This window comes from Amblyomma mixtum, chromosome 3 (genome assembly GCF_055824585.1).
Source record: "Amblyomma mixtum isolate Tamu chromosome 3, ASM5582458v1, whole genome shotgun sequence".
NCBI classification, from domain to species: Eukaryota; Metazoa; Arthropoda; class Arachnida; order Ixodida; family Ixodidae; genus Amblyomma; species Amblyomma mixtum.
Genome location: NC_143014.1, coordinates 164,544,998 through 164,561,921, shown reverse-complemented (window position 1 = coordinate 164,561,921; position 16,924 = coordinate 164,544,998). Strand labels below are relative to the sequence as shown.

General features: G+C 43.2%; 1 protein-coding gene across 2 annotated transcripts; it reads left to right on the top strand.

Annotated features, from left to right (window-relative positions):
* Positions 1 to 118: 118 nt before the first annotated feature.
* Positions 119 to 9,358, top strand: mRpS24 (mitochondrial ribosomal protein S24). Of its 2 annotated transcripts, XM_089581771.1 has the most exons (4): positions 155 to 190; positions 1,197 to 1,353; positions 3,148 to 3,346; positions 8,886 to 9,358. In XM_089581771.1, exons 2-4 carry the CDS (start codon positions 1,249 to 1,251, stop codon positions 9,173 to 9,175), a joined length of 594 nt encoding a protein of 197 aa, XP_089437897.1. In that variant the 5' UTR covers positions 155 to 190; positions 1,197 to 1,248; the 3' UTR covers positions 9,176 to 9,358. The 2 variants fall into 2 exon arrangements, with proteins under 2 accessions (XP_089437898.1, XP_089437897.1); XM_089581772.1 differs by lacking the exon at positions 1,197 to 1,353 and having other exon boundaries at positions 119 to 190.
* Positions 9,359 to 16,924: the final 7,566 nt, after the last annotated feature.

Sequence of the window (16,924 nt, the reverse complement as noted above, 5' to 3'; positions counted from 1 at the left end):
TCTACGTCATGTGGTCACGCAGCAAATTAAACAAATAATTAACAAAAATAAATATAAGTAATTATAATAAAGTAAAAAAACAGTGAGTAATTTTATTTTAGAACGTTTGTAAAATGTAAAGTTGTTTAAAATGTTGTATGCGGTCCGATTTTTGCGAAGTATGGCGGCCCCCACGAGTGCACTGTGCAAGGTAAATAGCATTGGTAAAAAGATAATTGGACTCTTCATTCGTCCTTGCTTACACGAGTTATGTTTGCGATATTTTGCAGACAGCTAGCGGCAGTTTAAAATGCAACATTGATAAGGGCAGTTTCCGGGTTCCAGTTTTGGAGGGGTTGGAACCGTGGTGCAAGCACCGTGAAGGGCACACAAATGTGATGATGGTCGGCGCGTTCTCTTGAAGGCCCCTCAACGTGTGCGGTCTCTACGATTTAGGCAAAGTGCAACTGTGGTAATTAACTTCATGAAACGTATCTGTTGTTCTGAATGGCAGGGGATATGCTAAAAATAAAACATCGGAGCCTCCGTTTCCTTTGGCCACATGTATTGACACCACAAAAAGGCTTTAACAAAAACTTCTGAGGTGCGTCTTTTCTTTTGCTGGAAAGTTCATTCGCAGATGCCGATCCTGCCGTTCAGTACCTGACGTTTGTGGGTTATTTCGTATATTTTATATCCTGTTTCAAAATTTTCTTGAATTTGAACGTAAATCTTCACGTTCTTATTGTGCTTCCTTCGGGTTGGTGTTCGGTTCGTTATTTCCTCTTTGCGGGCACCTGGGGATAGTCGTACGCTTGTTCCTCGGTCCTACGTCTATGCCTGGGTGTTCCTGTGTGACTTACCATGCGTATCTTTGAAAAATGCTCTGCATATCGCTTGTGCTGCAGAGTACTTTACAGCTAGAAGCAGTATGAGAGGGAATACGGGAGCTGTGGCCTCCGCGCTTCGCAAAGCGCTGCCGCCAAGAGCCGACGAGAATAGGCTGCACCAGGGGTATGCGCGGAAAGAGCAGCCAGCCATGCTTTCTGGGCATGCACCTTTGCCGCCACTCTCTCGCCGCATCTCGGCGACAGCGATCCGCGAAGTGCGGCGGCCATGCTCTTCCGTGTGTCCACTCATATTAGGGCCGTTCGATTCTCCTGCACTCCCTGCACCAGTTCCGTAAAGTACCGTGGCGGTGCCGCGAGCGTGCACAGGGCCAGTTCCTGCTGTTCAAGTGCAGCTTGGCACTGGCTGCTTCCGAAACGGATGGTCGAGTGCAGGCCTGCATGGTTGTCTACTACCCTTGGCGTCGCCACCAAATCGCAGCCAGCAGCGTGGCGCCCATATCAACGGCTGCCAACATCCCGAACCGTGTGAAGAATTTTCAAACAGCACATCGTAGCGAAGTGTTGCCATGAATCCGCCCTGATTCAACCTTGCGGCAGCTAAGCGAAATGCATGTGTTCTTTTACTAAACACAATTGAGGTGTGCGCGCTCCAGCTTGCATGTTAAGCGGTTGTTGCAACGATGTGCACCATGCTGCATGCACGTGTTTACTTTTAGTTAACATGACTGGCTTCAAGTACTGTTATAACTTTATTAGTCCAAAGGAAGGACACCGGTGACGGGACCGTCGAGAGCACGGTAGCAGAGAGATACAAGGTGCCGGCAGGGGTCGCTGTCCTGACCTCTGTCGCCGCCTTCTCGGGTGGCCAGTCACGTTCCATTGAGTTGGGCGCGCGTGGGGCACTGTTCTCATCGACGAGTGGAATAATAAGCTCAAGCCGTTGTCCCACAAACCGTCGTCTGCTTCCATGGTGACTGCAGCTGCACCATTTCGGCACCGACCACTGAGAAAGTGCACAGTTTTCCTGAACTTTCCTGATTTAGACCGGCCCAACGCCTGAACTTTTTTTAAATGGATGCCATCGTGCAAATGGCGCCATTTTGCACCGCTGAAACGAATGATGAAGTGCAGCACCGCAAGAAGCAATTTATGTAGTGCAGGCAAATTGAACGGACCTATTGCTTCTGCCTGTACTTGACGACTTCTGCTCTACTCCCAATGAACATTAAATCTCCCTTGGACGTGCTCAGGACGTCCAAGGGCATTTCAGTTCCCTTTTGTTTAGAGCCAACCCCAGAAGTGGCTTGGAACAGTAGTTACATAGACAGCGTCCACATTTCTGATGCGTTATTGCAGTGCCGTCGCATTGCCTTCAACGGAGCTTGTGTTAAACATCCGAGACAAGCTGAATTTGTTGATAGAATTGGTTAAGGGGGGACACAGCTTTCAGCAAAAATTGCTACAATTATGTGTTTTCATGAAATTTTTGAGCATATTAGAATTAATTTTGTGGCTATTCTCACAAATTTTCACTCTTGTAAGTCCCTAAAAAGTGTTTCAAAGTATATATTTCTCTATAAATCTTGTCAAAAGGCTGCAGAGTTCAGAAAAAATAGCAGAATGCTATCAACATTCATTGCATTCCTTCTAGAGTACTACAGGTCAAGACATTTTCATAATTTTACCTTGCAAGGCACAAATTTCGGTTTCGAATTTTTGCGATGCGGTGTCTATTGACATATCTAAAGTGTGAAGAAAATTTCATACAAGAAATTTCAAATTCACAAATTAAAAAAAAAATGAATGTCTTGACCTGCACTATGGCCCCGAGAAGTACAACAAAACAAATGGGGTCAAAGTGAAGAAAACAGTCATGAAAAAATATACTCCACAGAAAACCAACAAAGAAAAAACGGCCATTGGTTGAGCATTTCCCCACAACGCAGAGTCGCCGCGGTTCACGAAAAAATATTTTTAGAGCACTTCCCAGTCAGTTTCAGCAATGAAACTTCGGGACAACATAAAATATGAGGCATACAAGCGGATACAGAAATTTTCAAAAAATCAATTTCTTCATCATTTTTTATGGATCTTAAAGCTGTGTCCCCTTTAAGTGAAGCGATCGCGATACTGGTGTTCTGTAAAAAGCCCGATTGGCTTAGCTGCTCGACTTTAAATAACATAATGCAGTTTTTTCGGTTCCTGTGGTCAGCTTGAAAGTAAGCAGTATTTACATGGCACTGTCAAAATGCCATGTCCAAATGCTAACATGATGTCTGTGGAGGGGCACTAAATGGTTCCATTCCTTCATGTCCAGGCACTTGGGCGGCTATGCCGCCCAGAGATTCTGTTGTCACCTGGCCGTGGCGCTGCACTGCACACAACAGCCACACTGGAGAAGAACCGAGCAGGCCGCTACAAAGTGACACGCAACCAAAGCAAGCCACTCACCTATGAAATGGCTAATCCGCCCCACCAGATTGCTCATCGCAAGGCCTGGAACTCGTGGAACACCAGTGTGTATTGTTGCCTTAATAGTTTGTGTTTTATGGGAGGGAGCTGTGGGCTAGACAGTGAAATTATACAGCTCCTTCATCCTTTAAGAATAGTGCGTTTGAGTTCATGTTGCTATTGAGAAAAATGGTTGAATACATTTGAACTATATCATATGCTGCAAAATAATTGGGTCAGGGACATCAGTAATTTCTTGAACATTGTGTTATTGATTAGTGAAACCAGATTCGATAACAGTGCCGTGGCACAGCCGCCAAGCCCACAGATTGCAGAAGGTGATTCCTGCTCCTTTGTAGGTGGCTTACTGAGTGACGTTGCTGCCGATGATGCTTTCCACTCTGTGTCGAGGGCCTGACGATTCAAGCACATTGAGGAGGTAGAGACGTTGACAACACTTTTGAATGGCATTTTGATGTTGATGGCACTCCAAGTAAACTGCTGGAGACCGAGAAGTGTCCAGAATCTAGGGGGCGTCAGTTTGCACCTTTGTTTGACCCAGGACAGAGGCTTTGTGTGAAAAATTCTGTAGCAGCTGGTAAGGCAAGGACTGATGGTGTTTTTAACTTGCAAGAAACATTTATATTGCACTCACTGAGCAACTGGTATCCTTGCACGCAAATGTGCACATTTTAAAGGGCCATGCAATGTAAACTGAGCATGTGTTTTCTTTTTGCGTGCGTGGTGCTCATCAAATCAGCAGTTTTAATGCCCATTTAGTCAGTGGACAGCGAACTCACTGGGATCGGCCAATGCCACATGACGGTTTTCAGTGACGATTGAACTCCATGGGCATCGGCTCAATGGAGGTTCGTGAATGCCAAGTCAAAATGACAGCTCTGCAGAACGTCTGATAGTCAGATGTAAACAAACCTATGCTGTTCCTGTTGTGCAGTCTGGTGGCGTTCTGCTTCGTTTCTTTCGTTTTTGCCTATTAGCGCACTTTGCGACAACCAAGACCCAGAAGTGCACCAAAAATGCTGCAATGATAGTACTTATAAACAAGACTAAGACTGTCACTGATCTGCTGCAGCTTTGCCAGCGAAAAATGAATGCTTCTGAAATGAAGTGCATATCGCTGCCTATCGTCGCCCCGCCATTGCCATCTCTGGATCGTGCTGAACTGTGAAGAATATGAATAGCTTTTTCTGAACAAAGTTTCAATTAAAAATAGCACCTAATAGCACTTACTCCAACATTCGGCTCGTTTTTCCCTGATTTACTTTATAATTTTACTCAGTGTTACCGTTAGCATCATTTGTTTGACCACAGGCTCACTACTTAGTGATCATTGAAGTTAGCCATATGGCAGTGGTGCATCTGGATGGCCCTTGAAAATTTTGATGGCCATTGGCACAGTGGGAATTGAGATTGCCCATGTGACATGGGTATTAGATATGGCAGTGCATCATCCAGTGACAGCTTTGAAACTCTGATATTTAATATTCTAATGGGGTCCAGAAAATCTTCTTTCAAGTAAATGGTGTCTAAACATAGTTGTAGTTTCAGTAGTAGATGTGAGGTGATGTGTCTTTTGCTGCAACCCTGATTATAGGTTTACATTCATTTTGTTTTTTTGTTCTTCATGCTCAGTAAAGGAACCCTTGCATAGGAAAAGGGAGGATTGTCGTATCATGTCTAGGGCACGTGATGGCCTTAGTTGCTTTTGAGCCATTGAACACTATAAAGTAGGGGTTGGAGTTTATGGTCTTTATTTTAAGGCGGAAGCCTTTAATGCCTCATCGTTGTAAGCAGGAGTTGTCGACAGAAATGTCACGCTTTTCAATTGGTCGAAATGGTCGTGACGTCACAGTGCGCGAATTTCCAACGGGCCAATTGTACTTTGGCTAGTAACCATGCAACCAATTAAAGGGATGGTATAGTGATGCTCCAAGTAAGTGGGACTGAGGTTAATTAATTGCTTAAGTGACCAAGTAGCCTAATTAACCTTTCTAGTGAGACCAGATAAATAAATACAACCGAGTAGGAAATTGGTCGAGTTGGGGAATCGAACCAGGGCCTCCGGAGTGCGAAACAAGCACGCTACCACTCCGCCATGCCAGCTCGATGGTTTGGAATGAACAAAGGCGAGTCTAGTAAATACGGTGTCTTCGGTCACTCCCATCTTCCTCCTTTCCCGTTACGGTGAGGTTTAGGTGTCCACCAAGATATGCGAGACAGATACATTTTTTTTCCTCAAAAACCAATTTACAGATGAACAAGGCGTAGAGCCGAACAAGCAATGGCGTTCTGTGAACTCCCTGGCAGTGTTGCAAGACTCTGTCGCGTTCCACTCTTAGAGGCGAAGCTTAACATCTTAACCACACATCAGTGACACAAGCAGCGCCACAGCACTTAAGGCTTCCGACTCACCGCACTTTAGGTCAACAAAGTGCCCCCCTGAAATTTTTAAAGAAATTTGATGGGCTTTTTTCTGCGTATTTCAAGACACATTTTTTCTTTTTTGGCGAATGCTATTCTCTAGGGGTTAAATTACTTTTTTTTTTTTGGCGATGTAATGTGGTGTTCCTGTGTGGTCACAAGTCACTTAAAGTTTATCTTGGCCTTTTTTGTCAGCGCAAGTAGTGGATTTACCAGTAATGAATGCAGAGATGGTTGTACTTAAAGGTGTAGTATTTGTAAAAGGAAGCACAGTCGTCATTAAAAAAAGTAATGGAGCCAGGAGACAAAAACGCAAGTGGAAGCTTACTTCTAAAAACTTGTTTGTCGCAGTTATTAAGTTGGGGCAAGGTATCATGTGGTCTCTGTGTTGACGGCAGTGATAGAACTGCCGTTTAACCGTAGCGGTAGCTAGAACATGACATTTTTTTCAGAAACTCATGCATAGTATCATGTCAAATTTTTACATGCTGTGCATAAATCTATTCAACCAAGTAACTGCCCTTAATGGGTAATGACAATGAAGAAAGCACTTCGCTAGCAGATGGCAAGGACGTGGAGCCTCGCAGTTTGCAGAGGCATGTAAGGTAGTGGACAAATGCCTCAAAATGCACAGCTGAGCTAATCCAGCAGTGTCATCATCCCACTACGCCTCTGGCTTCTGCGTGTTGCTAATTTTCTCTTTTGACCAAGTGTAACTTCTACACAATAGCCAGCAAGCGGTGACGTGGATGTCAAGGATACTTACCTTCTTTGGCTAAAGCTGAATTTCGAAAGTTGAATTCAGCCTACTTTTATTGTTTTTTAGTTCGGTTTCAGCCAAAAAGTCCAACCCCTTTATATAAACTAACAAACTTGCAATGCAGTTATCTTTGTTGCTTCATTAGTACTTAGAGTGAACATGTGCGGCAAAAGTAGCCATGGCTTTGAAAACTTCTCAAGAGACATAATTATGTCAGCCATCATTGAGCAAGCAGCACATACGAAGCTGTCAGAGCAGCCAGGGTTCGGCAGAGGTGACATATTTTTCTGGCTTTACCCTTTGTAGCACTAGTTGGGTCATGCAGTTACATTCAAGGATGTTGGTGCTAGGGTTTCCAGCTGTTCAGAATTTTAGAGGATGATCTCAAGTTTTAGGAAGGAATCCTGAGCCCTGGCTTGCCCTGATTGCCACACTAATGTCAGGCTACCTTTGTCTTGATAACGAAGTCTGGCTGCAAATTGATTTTAGCCTGCTTAGTATGTGAGCCAAGAAAAGCCAGTTGATGTGCCAACCTTCTAGTACCGTATTTTCCGGTGTATAAGACGCGGTTTTTTGTCAGAAATCTTGCTGATGCGTCCTATACAAGGGTGCGTCTTATATGCGAATTATTCGTTTTTTTTGCGAGTTCAGAAATTACTCAGGTTCATGCTCAAGCTTTTTTCACCGAAAAAATATTACTACCAATGATGCGGTAGTAACACGGTTAATATTTCAATACGGGGACCGCCGTGCCCAACTTTCTTTAGGTGAACTTTATCATGAAATGGCGGGGATGACGACTTCCAGAATCGCAAACACGCGGTCGGTCGTTTTGGAGGCGCAAGCAAAAGTAATGTGAAATTCCAAAAGATGGCGAGAGTCGCGCTTCTCGCCATTGTCAAAACAAGCCAAGCCGGCGTTCTTTTTTAGTCATTCTTTGCAACTTCGCAACCGTGTACGTATTACGTCTGTGTTGGTGACTTCGGCGTGTGTTTTCCACTACCTACACCTGTCGTGCTCGGTCTTACTACAGTATGCTACCAAAGTTGCGCAAGAGCTACACCGCAAAGTTCAAATTATCTGCGGTCGAGTATGCTACCGAAAACGGAAATCGGGCTGCAGGCCTAGGGAGCTACGGAGCTTTTATGCGATCAGATGAGTCCATTCATGGTTCATTTCGCAATGGTCGAGCAAGCGTGTTTAATTAACCCTCACTAGACTAAGTGGGTAAATTGGGGTGCGTCTTATACACGGGTGCGTCTTATATACCAACTTTTTCAATGAGAGCCTTCATATATGGCGGGTGCGTCTTATACAAGGGTGCGTCTTATACACCGGAAAATACAGTACTTTAACCTGAATGTAAAACAGTGCTTTCAACTGTAGAACTAAAATAAAATTGTTTGTCTTTTTTTTGTGATTTCTAATTTTCTAAATTGCCAAAATTCAATCAATCCTCTCCTCTCACATTTTCTCAGCTTAAAGATTATTTTTTTCAAATATATATGGTAAGGTACATCTAAACAACAATCACTTCTGCTCCACAAATTGATTTCTGTAGGCATATCCATGATTCAGTGAGACTGATAGAAATGGCTGTTATGGCAGCTTTTAAAGTGTGATTGTAAATGATCTTTGGCAACTTGTGAAAAATTCAGCGCAAAGGACACAAGGGACATAGGAAAGAAGAACGTACACAACGCCTGTCGTCGTCGTATATGTTCTTCTTTCCTACGTCTCTTGTGTCATTCGTGCTGAATTTTTCACAAGCGAACAGCACCAACTCGCCCGGCAGCATGCTGTCCTGATCTTTGGCAAGAACTTCGTTTTCAAAGCACGGAGAGAGGTTGCAGTCAAGATGTACTAGCCTGTAGTGGTTAATTTTCTTTAAAATCCCTGGTGCGATGTCTGCAGCATGTTTAGTGCAAACGTCTAAAGCTGCCAAGCTGCATATTGGTTCTTTCATCAATTTACATAACGAAATTGAGTTAAGGATCCGAAAGAAATCGCGCCCTTCTTGCTTCATTACAAGTTGTGGATAGCATGATTGAGCCAGGCCATACTAGGATGATCCAGATCTTGCATAAGGTCATAGGCACGCAAAGTAACTTCATTTCCTCCTGTTTGGCATTAAGCAGTTCCATGTCTGAACCAGGGGCTATTAGTGAGCACCAGTCAGGATGCAAGAGGATGCTTGTGAAACAGAATAAACCATGACTCTTGATACTTGACGTTTAAGTTTTTCTTTGTGCTGCTTTTACCAAAGAAGCCAGCTGCCTTATTCATTCCTTAGCAGTCTTTTCTTTTAGAGTTTCTCCTGACAAAGAGTAGTATGTCATTCGCTCGGTTTTAAGCGAATTGGTTGGTACAACACTTCACCTCTTGTCTCGTGTCACTTCCAGGCAACCTGCAAGGTGGCTTGAGGCGCTCGGAAACCTTAGTGGAAGACATGTTCATTCGCAAGTTCATGACTGGCACATGGCACCGCTTGTTTGTTTCGGAGATCCTCATCAAGCGCCGTGCCAACATGGTATTTGTTGGGGGCATTGTGCAAAGAGTGGTGATTCCTCGCAAGATGTACTTCCTCATTGGCTACACTGAAGAAATTCTCAGCTACATCCTCAAGTGTCCTGTCAAACTGGAGCTGCAGTCAGTTGCTGACCGCAAGGACATGGTCTTCAAATATATCTAGGGGGCCTGATGCACCTTGTGTTTCCATTCTGTATGGAAAGTTGAAACTGCACTGGACTAGGCTGGACTACAAATATTGATTACAGGTGTGTTCCAGTTGTGCACTGCAATGTTAGATGTCTGCTTCTTGGTAAAGGAGGTTTTCTTCCTATGCCATTTGTAGAATTAAAAGCTGTTGAAGATTTGCCAGTTTTGTGTGTGCTTATTCTGTTAGGTTCTATTAGGTTTTATTCAGGGCCACATTAGTCCAGAGATTTTGATCACCAAATTGTTTTTCAACTTGACTGTATCACAAACATCTTGCATTATTTGTATAGAAGGGCAACTTTTGGCAACAGTGGTAATTTACTATTATGTGGAACTGAGTGGTACAGAGATAAAAGATAAAACTGATGCTGTTGCACAAAATTTTGCCGCTCATGCTGGTTGCTACTCGCTCACCTGTGGACGTGTTGTCCAAGATATCTTGTGCAGTTTAGATAACTGTGTACACATCGAGTCAATAAAAAGAAATACAAAGCAGTCCAAGGTGTGTCTGGGTGTTAGACACATATTAAATATACGAGTGCTATGGCTTCATTACTTCATAATGAAAACTCTGGGATCAATGTATTTTCTCTTCTGCAACACTGAATATGCCTTAGTGACCTAAATTTAAACTTTGAAAACAACTTGCACATTCCCTTTGTGTTCGAATTCCTTCTGTTTGCCCAGTACCGAGAAAAAATACCTTGTAGAAACTGCTAGAGCTAGTTCATTTTTACTTTTAGAGGCACATTTCCTTTACTGCTTGATGAAGAACTTGCGGCTGGAAGAGCGTATCTCAGTGAATTTATATTAGTATATTTAATATTTTTTGCTGTTCATGTAATGCTTGTCACTGTTTCTGGTAGTTTGTTCAAAATATTTGTATCAAATGGTACATTCAGCAAGTTGGAATTAACTGCATTTAATAGGTGATCACTGCATGAATGCAACATAGTCTTCCTGCTGCACATTTTGTTGGTAAGAAAGTATGTCGTATTGGTGTCTTGACTTGCTGTGCTATTCAGCGAACATCATTTCCGATGTAAAGCTAAAGCACAGTATTATAGTCTTCGGCATGGGGAAAAAAGAGGAAATTTGGAACTTATGCTAAAAATCGAGGTCCTGGCATGTTTTTCCTTTTTTAATTCTAATGATGCAGTTTTGTACATTGAAAATGATGCCTCTTTATGTATTGAAAAGAAATGTATGAGGGCCATGCAGTTTAACTGCTGATTGAAGAACTTCCTTCACTGCAATTTCTTAAAGCTTGATGTCCAAAATAAGGTTACTAGAAATGTTTACGACCTAGAGGGGACACCTGAGTGTACCCAATATCCCTTTCAGGCGCCATTTTTTGTTTTGACTGAAATCAATTATTTTTTCACCTAAGTAGTATACTGAGGCCTCAATAAAGGGAATTTGTTAGTTTTCGAACGTGAAAGACCAGCAGGTAAATTTTTACAATGATGTGGAGAATTCATACAAAGTGTCAGATTTGTCAGAAATAATAACATCGAAATGTTCTCGTGGGTCAGGTAAACACCCTAGGGATTGTGGAACAGCTTTTTGTTCTGAAGATTCACATTATGCTCGAAATTGGGCGAAAACCATCGATGTTTTCACTCACGGCAAAATCTGTCTGCACAAAAACGGCGGACAAAGTGCTACCTAGCTCACTCTTGTGTGAAATATTATTTACTGCATTCGCTACATGGTACAAAAAAGCAACTTATTTGCAAGAAGAAGGGTGATCAATTTGACTGAAATAATGAAATCACTGTTAAGTGCTCCAGTTTCTCAGAAAAAGCTGCAAGTTTGCCGCTTACACAATTGTGTACAAAGTGCCTGAAAGGGATATGGTGGCGCTACTGACGAGTGCTTCTGGGTGCAGCCTAGCTAGAACCATTCTTTGAAAATTTTGTGATGAACTCGCGCTTTTTTGTCGATAGTGGCAACTTCGTGTGAGCCAACCTTCAGTTGCTGGATGGTGTGAAAGGACTAAACGAGAGACAAGGAAGAAAAAACTGTCTTGCACATAAAAACGGCTGGCGTGGTTGCGGAGCGGTGGGCGGTGGACGCGCATTTTGGAGAGAATTTGAAATCAGTGACATAGACTTTCGAGATTTGTACAGTGGGTGAATGATGGGAGTAGAAGTGCAATCTGTTGCATTTAGCATTACAGGTAAGAAAGGCTCGGCACCTGTCATGCAGCTTGCACAGAAATCAATATAGAAACGTTCTCACTGTTGCATGAGTTTTAAGTGCTAAAGCTGCCCTCGTTTTACATTTTTTAATGCTCAGTGATTTTAATGATCATGTGCTACTTTAGATACATATATAGATTTTTAATTGAGTGTAGTGGTAGAAAGCAAGAACAATATGAAATCACATTCCCCATGCACTATTTTCTTGGAGCAGCCATGCCTTGCGTTCTGTTTGTTCGTAAGGAGTGGACAAAAGGCACGTAATGAATATAAGACCACTGCGATACAATCTTTTTGGCCGCTTCTATTGGGTTCTTACCATCCGCCTGTCTTGGTGCATGTCTGCAGTCAAAAGGCATGGGGCAATAATGAAGCGTAAAAAAAATTGCACTGAAGTAGAGGTTGAGTAAATAATTATATCAAACCCCTCCCCCTTAACTGCAGATAATGAATTATACATGTGCGCTGTAAAAGGCCCGCCATTACAGGTACATTTGTGCGCAAAACTCCTCATGATTTCGTTAGTCATTTTGTGCTCAGCAATGGTAATTAACAAATAGCGTCTGGTATTTAGAGGGGCGTACGCAAATAATCTCATTAGAAATAAAGGCGTGGCCACTGCGGTGGCGCAGCGGTTATGGTGCTTGGCTGCTGACCCAAAAGATGCTGGTTCAATCTCAGCCATGGTGGTCGCATTTTCATGGAGGCAAAATGCTAGAGGCCCGTGTATTGTGCAATGTCAGCGCACGTTAAAGAACCCCAGGTGGTCGAAATTTCCTGGAGCGCTCCACTATGGCATCCTTCATAGCCTAAGTCACTTTGGGACTTTAAACCCCATAAAACAAACAAATAAAGGCTCAGTGCATGATAAGAACTGCGCTGTCATGGTTGTGAAAGCGCTCCACTACACAGTGTGCACACTGCCTGTCTGCATGCTCTCTCTATTGCTAGAACTAGAAAACTCTCACAAGGACACTTATCACCTCTCTTTTTCTCATCAGCATACAAACATCCATGTAACAGCGCTCCTAGGATGTATTTCTACAGCAAAACTGACAACAATGTCATATTGAAGATTATTGGGATGCAAAAGGGGTTTTATTACTAGAACTTGTGTCGCACAGGACAATTACTGGAGGACCCATGCTTCAGTATTGACGGCATTACGTGAGGAATCAAAGATAAAAGCCACAAGAAATTGTTCGCAGTGTGTTGCTTCTTCATGACAATGTGCCTAGTTTCTAAGTCTCGCTATCACAAGCTGCTATTAGGGAATATGACTTCATTGAAGCTTAGCCATGTGCCTTACAGTACAAGCCTTGTTGCTGGTGGTTACATCCTCTTTAGTAACCTGGAGATATTTCTGCGTTGACTTCAGTTGCATGATGCTAATTCAGTCAAAGAAGCTGCGACTGGGTTCCTGCAGCAGAAAGAAGTCTGCTTCTATTGTGAGGGAAAACGTCATCATCATCATGAGCCTCAGTCCATTGTGAGACAAAGGGATCTCCTATATCCGTATATTAACCATGTCCTGCTGGGGTAACTTTCCAGCACCCAGCTGTGGGGGTAACTTTCTATTCTCATCCGCCCACCTGACTTTCTACTGCCTGCTGCTATGCTCGCCTTCTTTTGGGATCCACTTCGTCACCTTTAACGACTATCTGTTGTCTTGCTTTCTCATTAAATGCCTTATCAGTGAGGGCATCCATCTCTGGAGACAAAGTGAAATAGGTGTGTTGATGTTCAGTGGGATTACTTTGAAAATTATTAAGCTGATATTTCTCTGAAAGTTTTGTGTTCGTATTAAAGAAGATAACTTATCAAACACCCCTCGTACTCCCTGTTCATGAACTAAGGGATGTACAGACTGTGGAGGCACTTGGCGCATGCATCAGAAAGTTCCTTGCTTCATGATTCACAGTAGAAAACATTACTTTTGGTTAAAAAAGGAACACTCAAGCAAAGGATGTATGGAGAGTAAAAAACAGTAAATCAAACTTTTCCTTTTAATGAGATGGTGTTAAAGGCTCTGTTACCCAGAAAATCTGGCGTCGACGTTGTGAGCAAAAAAGCACGAGCATGACTGTGGCATGTGGTGCCCAGAGAGCAACCGAGGATGCAGGTGGGCCACCTAGGTCACGTGACCTTGCAGCGTCATCACAACCTGCCTATCGAATAGTGAGCAAACTGCCCACCATGGTAGATGGCAGTTAAATTAATGACTGGTTGCTCGGGAAGAGCAACCTGGGCCGCACAAGGCCGATCGCAGGGCAGTGGCACATAGCTTAACCACTGCGCCAGGAGGGATATGAAGACTACCTGGGGTCTATGAATGTAAAGTAGAAAATGACCATCTGTATATATGAAAATTAAATCATTATGCTATCGTGTCATACCCTTAAGGCAGAGCTTAAAGGGGCGGCGAAACACTGCTCGAAGTGATGCTGGTTATACTACAGGTGGATTCTTTAAGTCACAAATGTGCTGACTCAAAAAGAATTGCAGGAATCGGTGCATAGGAACGGGAGTTATTCAATGAAGAAATTTCAAAATACAAGCAAACAAAATGCTGCCCTCAACTCGATTTTGACGGGGCTTCCCATTCCCATTTCGCTCTCCTAATGACGACAATGGGAAGAGACCAATCAAAGCAGCCTATCTGAGCACGTTGCGGAAGTTTGCACATCGTGTTGCTTGTTCGCTGTAACTCATTCTTGCCAAGGCAAGGCTGGCAGCGTCGTTTCCATGGTTACAACCACCATGTGGATGCCCAGCTGGCCCAGCGATGTTTCATCGTCACGTCGATGGCGCAGAAGGGAGCTTCCCTGTCTTATGTATAGGAGTGCCCCCTTTGAAATGGGGTGGTGGCAATTGCCACCATGCTCAGCTTTTCTTTCTTTATTTTTGTTCAACTGTGTTGTTAATTCCCATTAAGATTCGCCATCTTCTTTCACTACAGTTTCCTACACTTCTAACCTTATGTCACGTCTCTGCTTTTCAGCCGCCAATCCTCCAATCGCTTTTTGCTAACTTCCACTGCTGATTTATTTACATGACCTTTGCTATCTTTAAACCCTAGGGCCTCAGGAAGAGTGACTGTGCCTGCACCGACATCCGGATGGGTAGCATCACATTTGAGTATGAAGTGTTTGTTTCCACAGATCTACCACACACTGCATGTGTCATCATCTTCGTTGAATTTTTTTTTTGTAGCTGCGGGTTCGAAGACACCCTGGCATAGCTTCAAAGAATAGGGCACTGCCTCTTGAGTTATCATAGAAAAATTCTTTCTTGATCTGCCTTTTCCAGTATTGATATAGTTCTACACTATGCTTCTTTTCCATTGAATTAATTCAGTTTTTAACTTCCGCGTTTTTAACCTGTCGTTTAATTTCTCCGTCCTCATGACCGGCATACTTACTGGTTAGTTTTCTAGTTCTTTTCCACTGTGAGTCAACGCTTTTTCTGTATAAGTATTTTAATACCTTAGCTGCCCACCTGTTATCGTCCAATTTCCTCAGGCGTTCTTCTTATAGTATTTTACTCTTAGCTTCCCGTGCTTCGAACGATGCCCAGTCCATATCCCCTTGTACTGGCTCCTTTGTGGTTTTGCCGTGGGCACCTAGTGCTAATCTTGCAACAGCTCTCTGATTTACGTCTAATCTCGACTGAACTTCTGCCCTTAAGCACAGAATCGCATTCCCGAAAGTAAGTCCCGGCACCATTATTCCTTTCCAAATACCTCTTAGTACTTCATATTTGTTGTACCCCCATAATGCCCTATGTTTCATTATCCCGGAGTCTCTTCGTCCTTTTGCCCTTAAAGACTGTTCATGCTTTTTCGTGTATATCTGTCCTTCGTTTAGCCATATCCCGAGGTATTTGTATTCGGCCACTTTGGGTATTTCGTGGCCTTGTATTGTAAGCATCTGATCAGTTGAATCGTTAAAAATCATCACACCTGATTTAGTTGCGCTAAAACTGAATCCTAGAGCGCCCCCTTCGTCTCCACAGCAATTAACCAAAGTTTGTAAATCTTCCTGGCTATCTGCTAACAGCACAATATCGTCCGCATACATTAAACCAGGGAGTCGCTGCTCAACTACATTTCCGCCTAATCTGTACGACAGATTATAACCAAGATTACTTTCTGCTAGCCTCCTTTCCATATTTATCACGTAAAGCATGAACAGCAGCGGTGATAGAGGACAACCTTGCCTTAATCCTTTCTGCACCCCCACAGTTGTGGTACTTTTTTTCCCTTCCCATGTAATTTCAACTTCATTATCTCGGTAGATTTCCTGTAGAAAATCAATTACCTCAAGACCGATACCTACATCTTTTCATATGTTCGGCAGGAGCAAGGAGGTTATAATAAGGAGTCTTGGCGCTACAAGACTTGGAAGCAAACCCCTTGGGCTGTATATTCCTGACAAAAACTGTATATATATATTATCGTTCTATAAAATATAGTCGTGTGAAATATTCATGTTAAGTTTTAAAAGCGCGAAAATATTCCAGGACTATGTTCCCATTAAACACGAATCTCGTTAAATTTATTGTGTGTGTTAGCAATGAATAAATATTTTCGCTTCTGCTTGGATAACAGTTTTTGCTCATTCAGAAACACAACCTGATTATACCTCGACGAGAAGGTGACAGCTAATATTTTATTACCGTTGCTGATATATTTTATTCCTTCAGAGCATATATGTAGAACCAAGGCACTGGTGCTTAGACTCCATCTGGTCATCTTTTTCTTTACCGATTAAATACACTCGCTTGCTTGTTAATCAGGCTTTCCGGACAAACATTTAGATTGTCATTCTTTTCATGTCTGAAGAAAATGAGTGCCCATACTTATATTTCTCAATTTACACGCTCGTGCGAAGCGATAAGCGAGCGGCACTCTCCCCGCAAGAACGAAACCTGCATGTGGTGGGAGCGAGAATGGCGGCCGCCATAGCAGATGACGCAGTTGTCCTCACCCTAAGCGGGGGCGCGAGCATCGAGGCACCCTAATTAGGTAGAGTAGGTAAGTGCCAGTGACTTGGATCACCCAATAAGTAGGCATGCTAGCATGCTAGCGAGCCTCGATGCTCTCGTGCCGATGCATCAAGGCACCAAAATTGTGACTGAGTCATGGGTCGCCTGGCCACCTGGCTCTGTGCCTCAGAATGCGTGGACAGCACTTATCAGAGTTAATTTTAACATGGGAGCGCATGGCAGGCTATGTAGTGTCAAAGCAGGCTACCGAGGTCGATGCTGCAAAGATTTTATCCAAGTACTCACTACAGATGTGGCGAGGCTACATTTCTAGCAATTCTATTTCTAGCAAACGTGTTCACAACATCCAAGAGGAAAGCTTCTGCGCAGTCGTCATCTGCCATCAAGGTGTTTGTTCATTTTATAGTACCTAGAGTATATTCTAGGCACTATAGTTTATTTATAGACCATCGATGATGATGATACCAACTTTATTTTCCATCAGATAAGGAGGCACGCACTCCCGGAGGGCG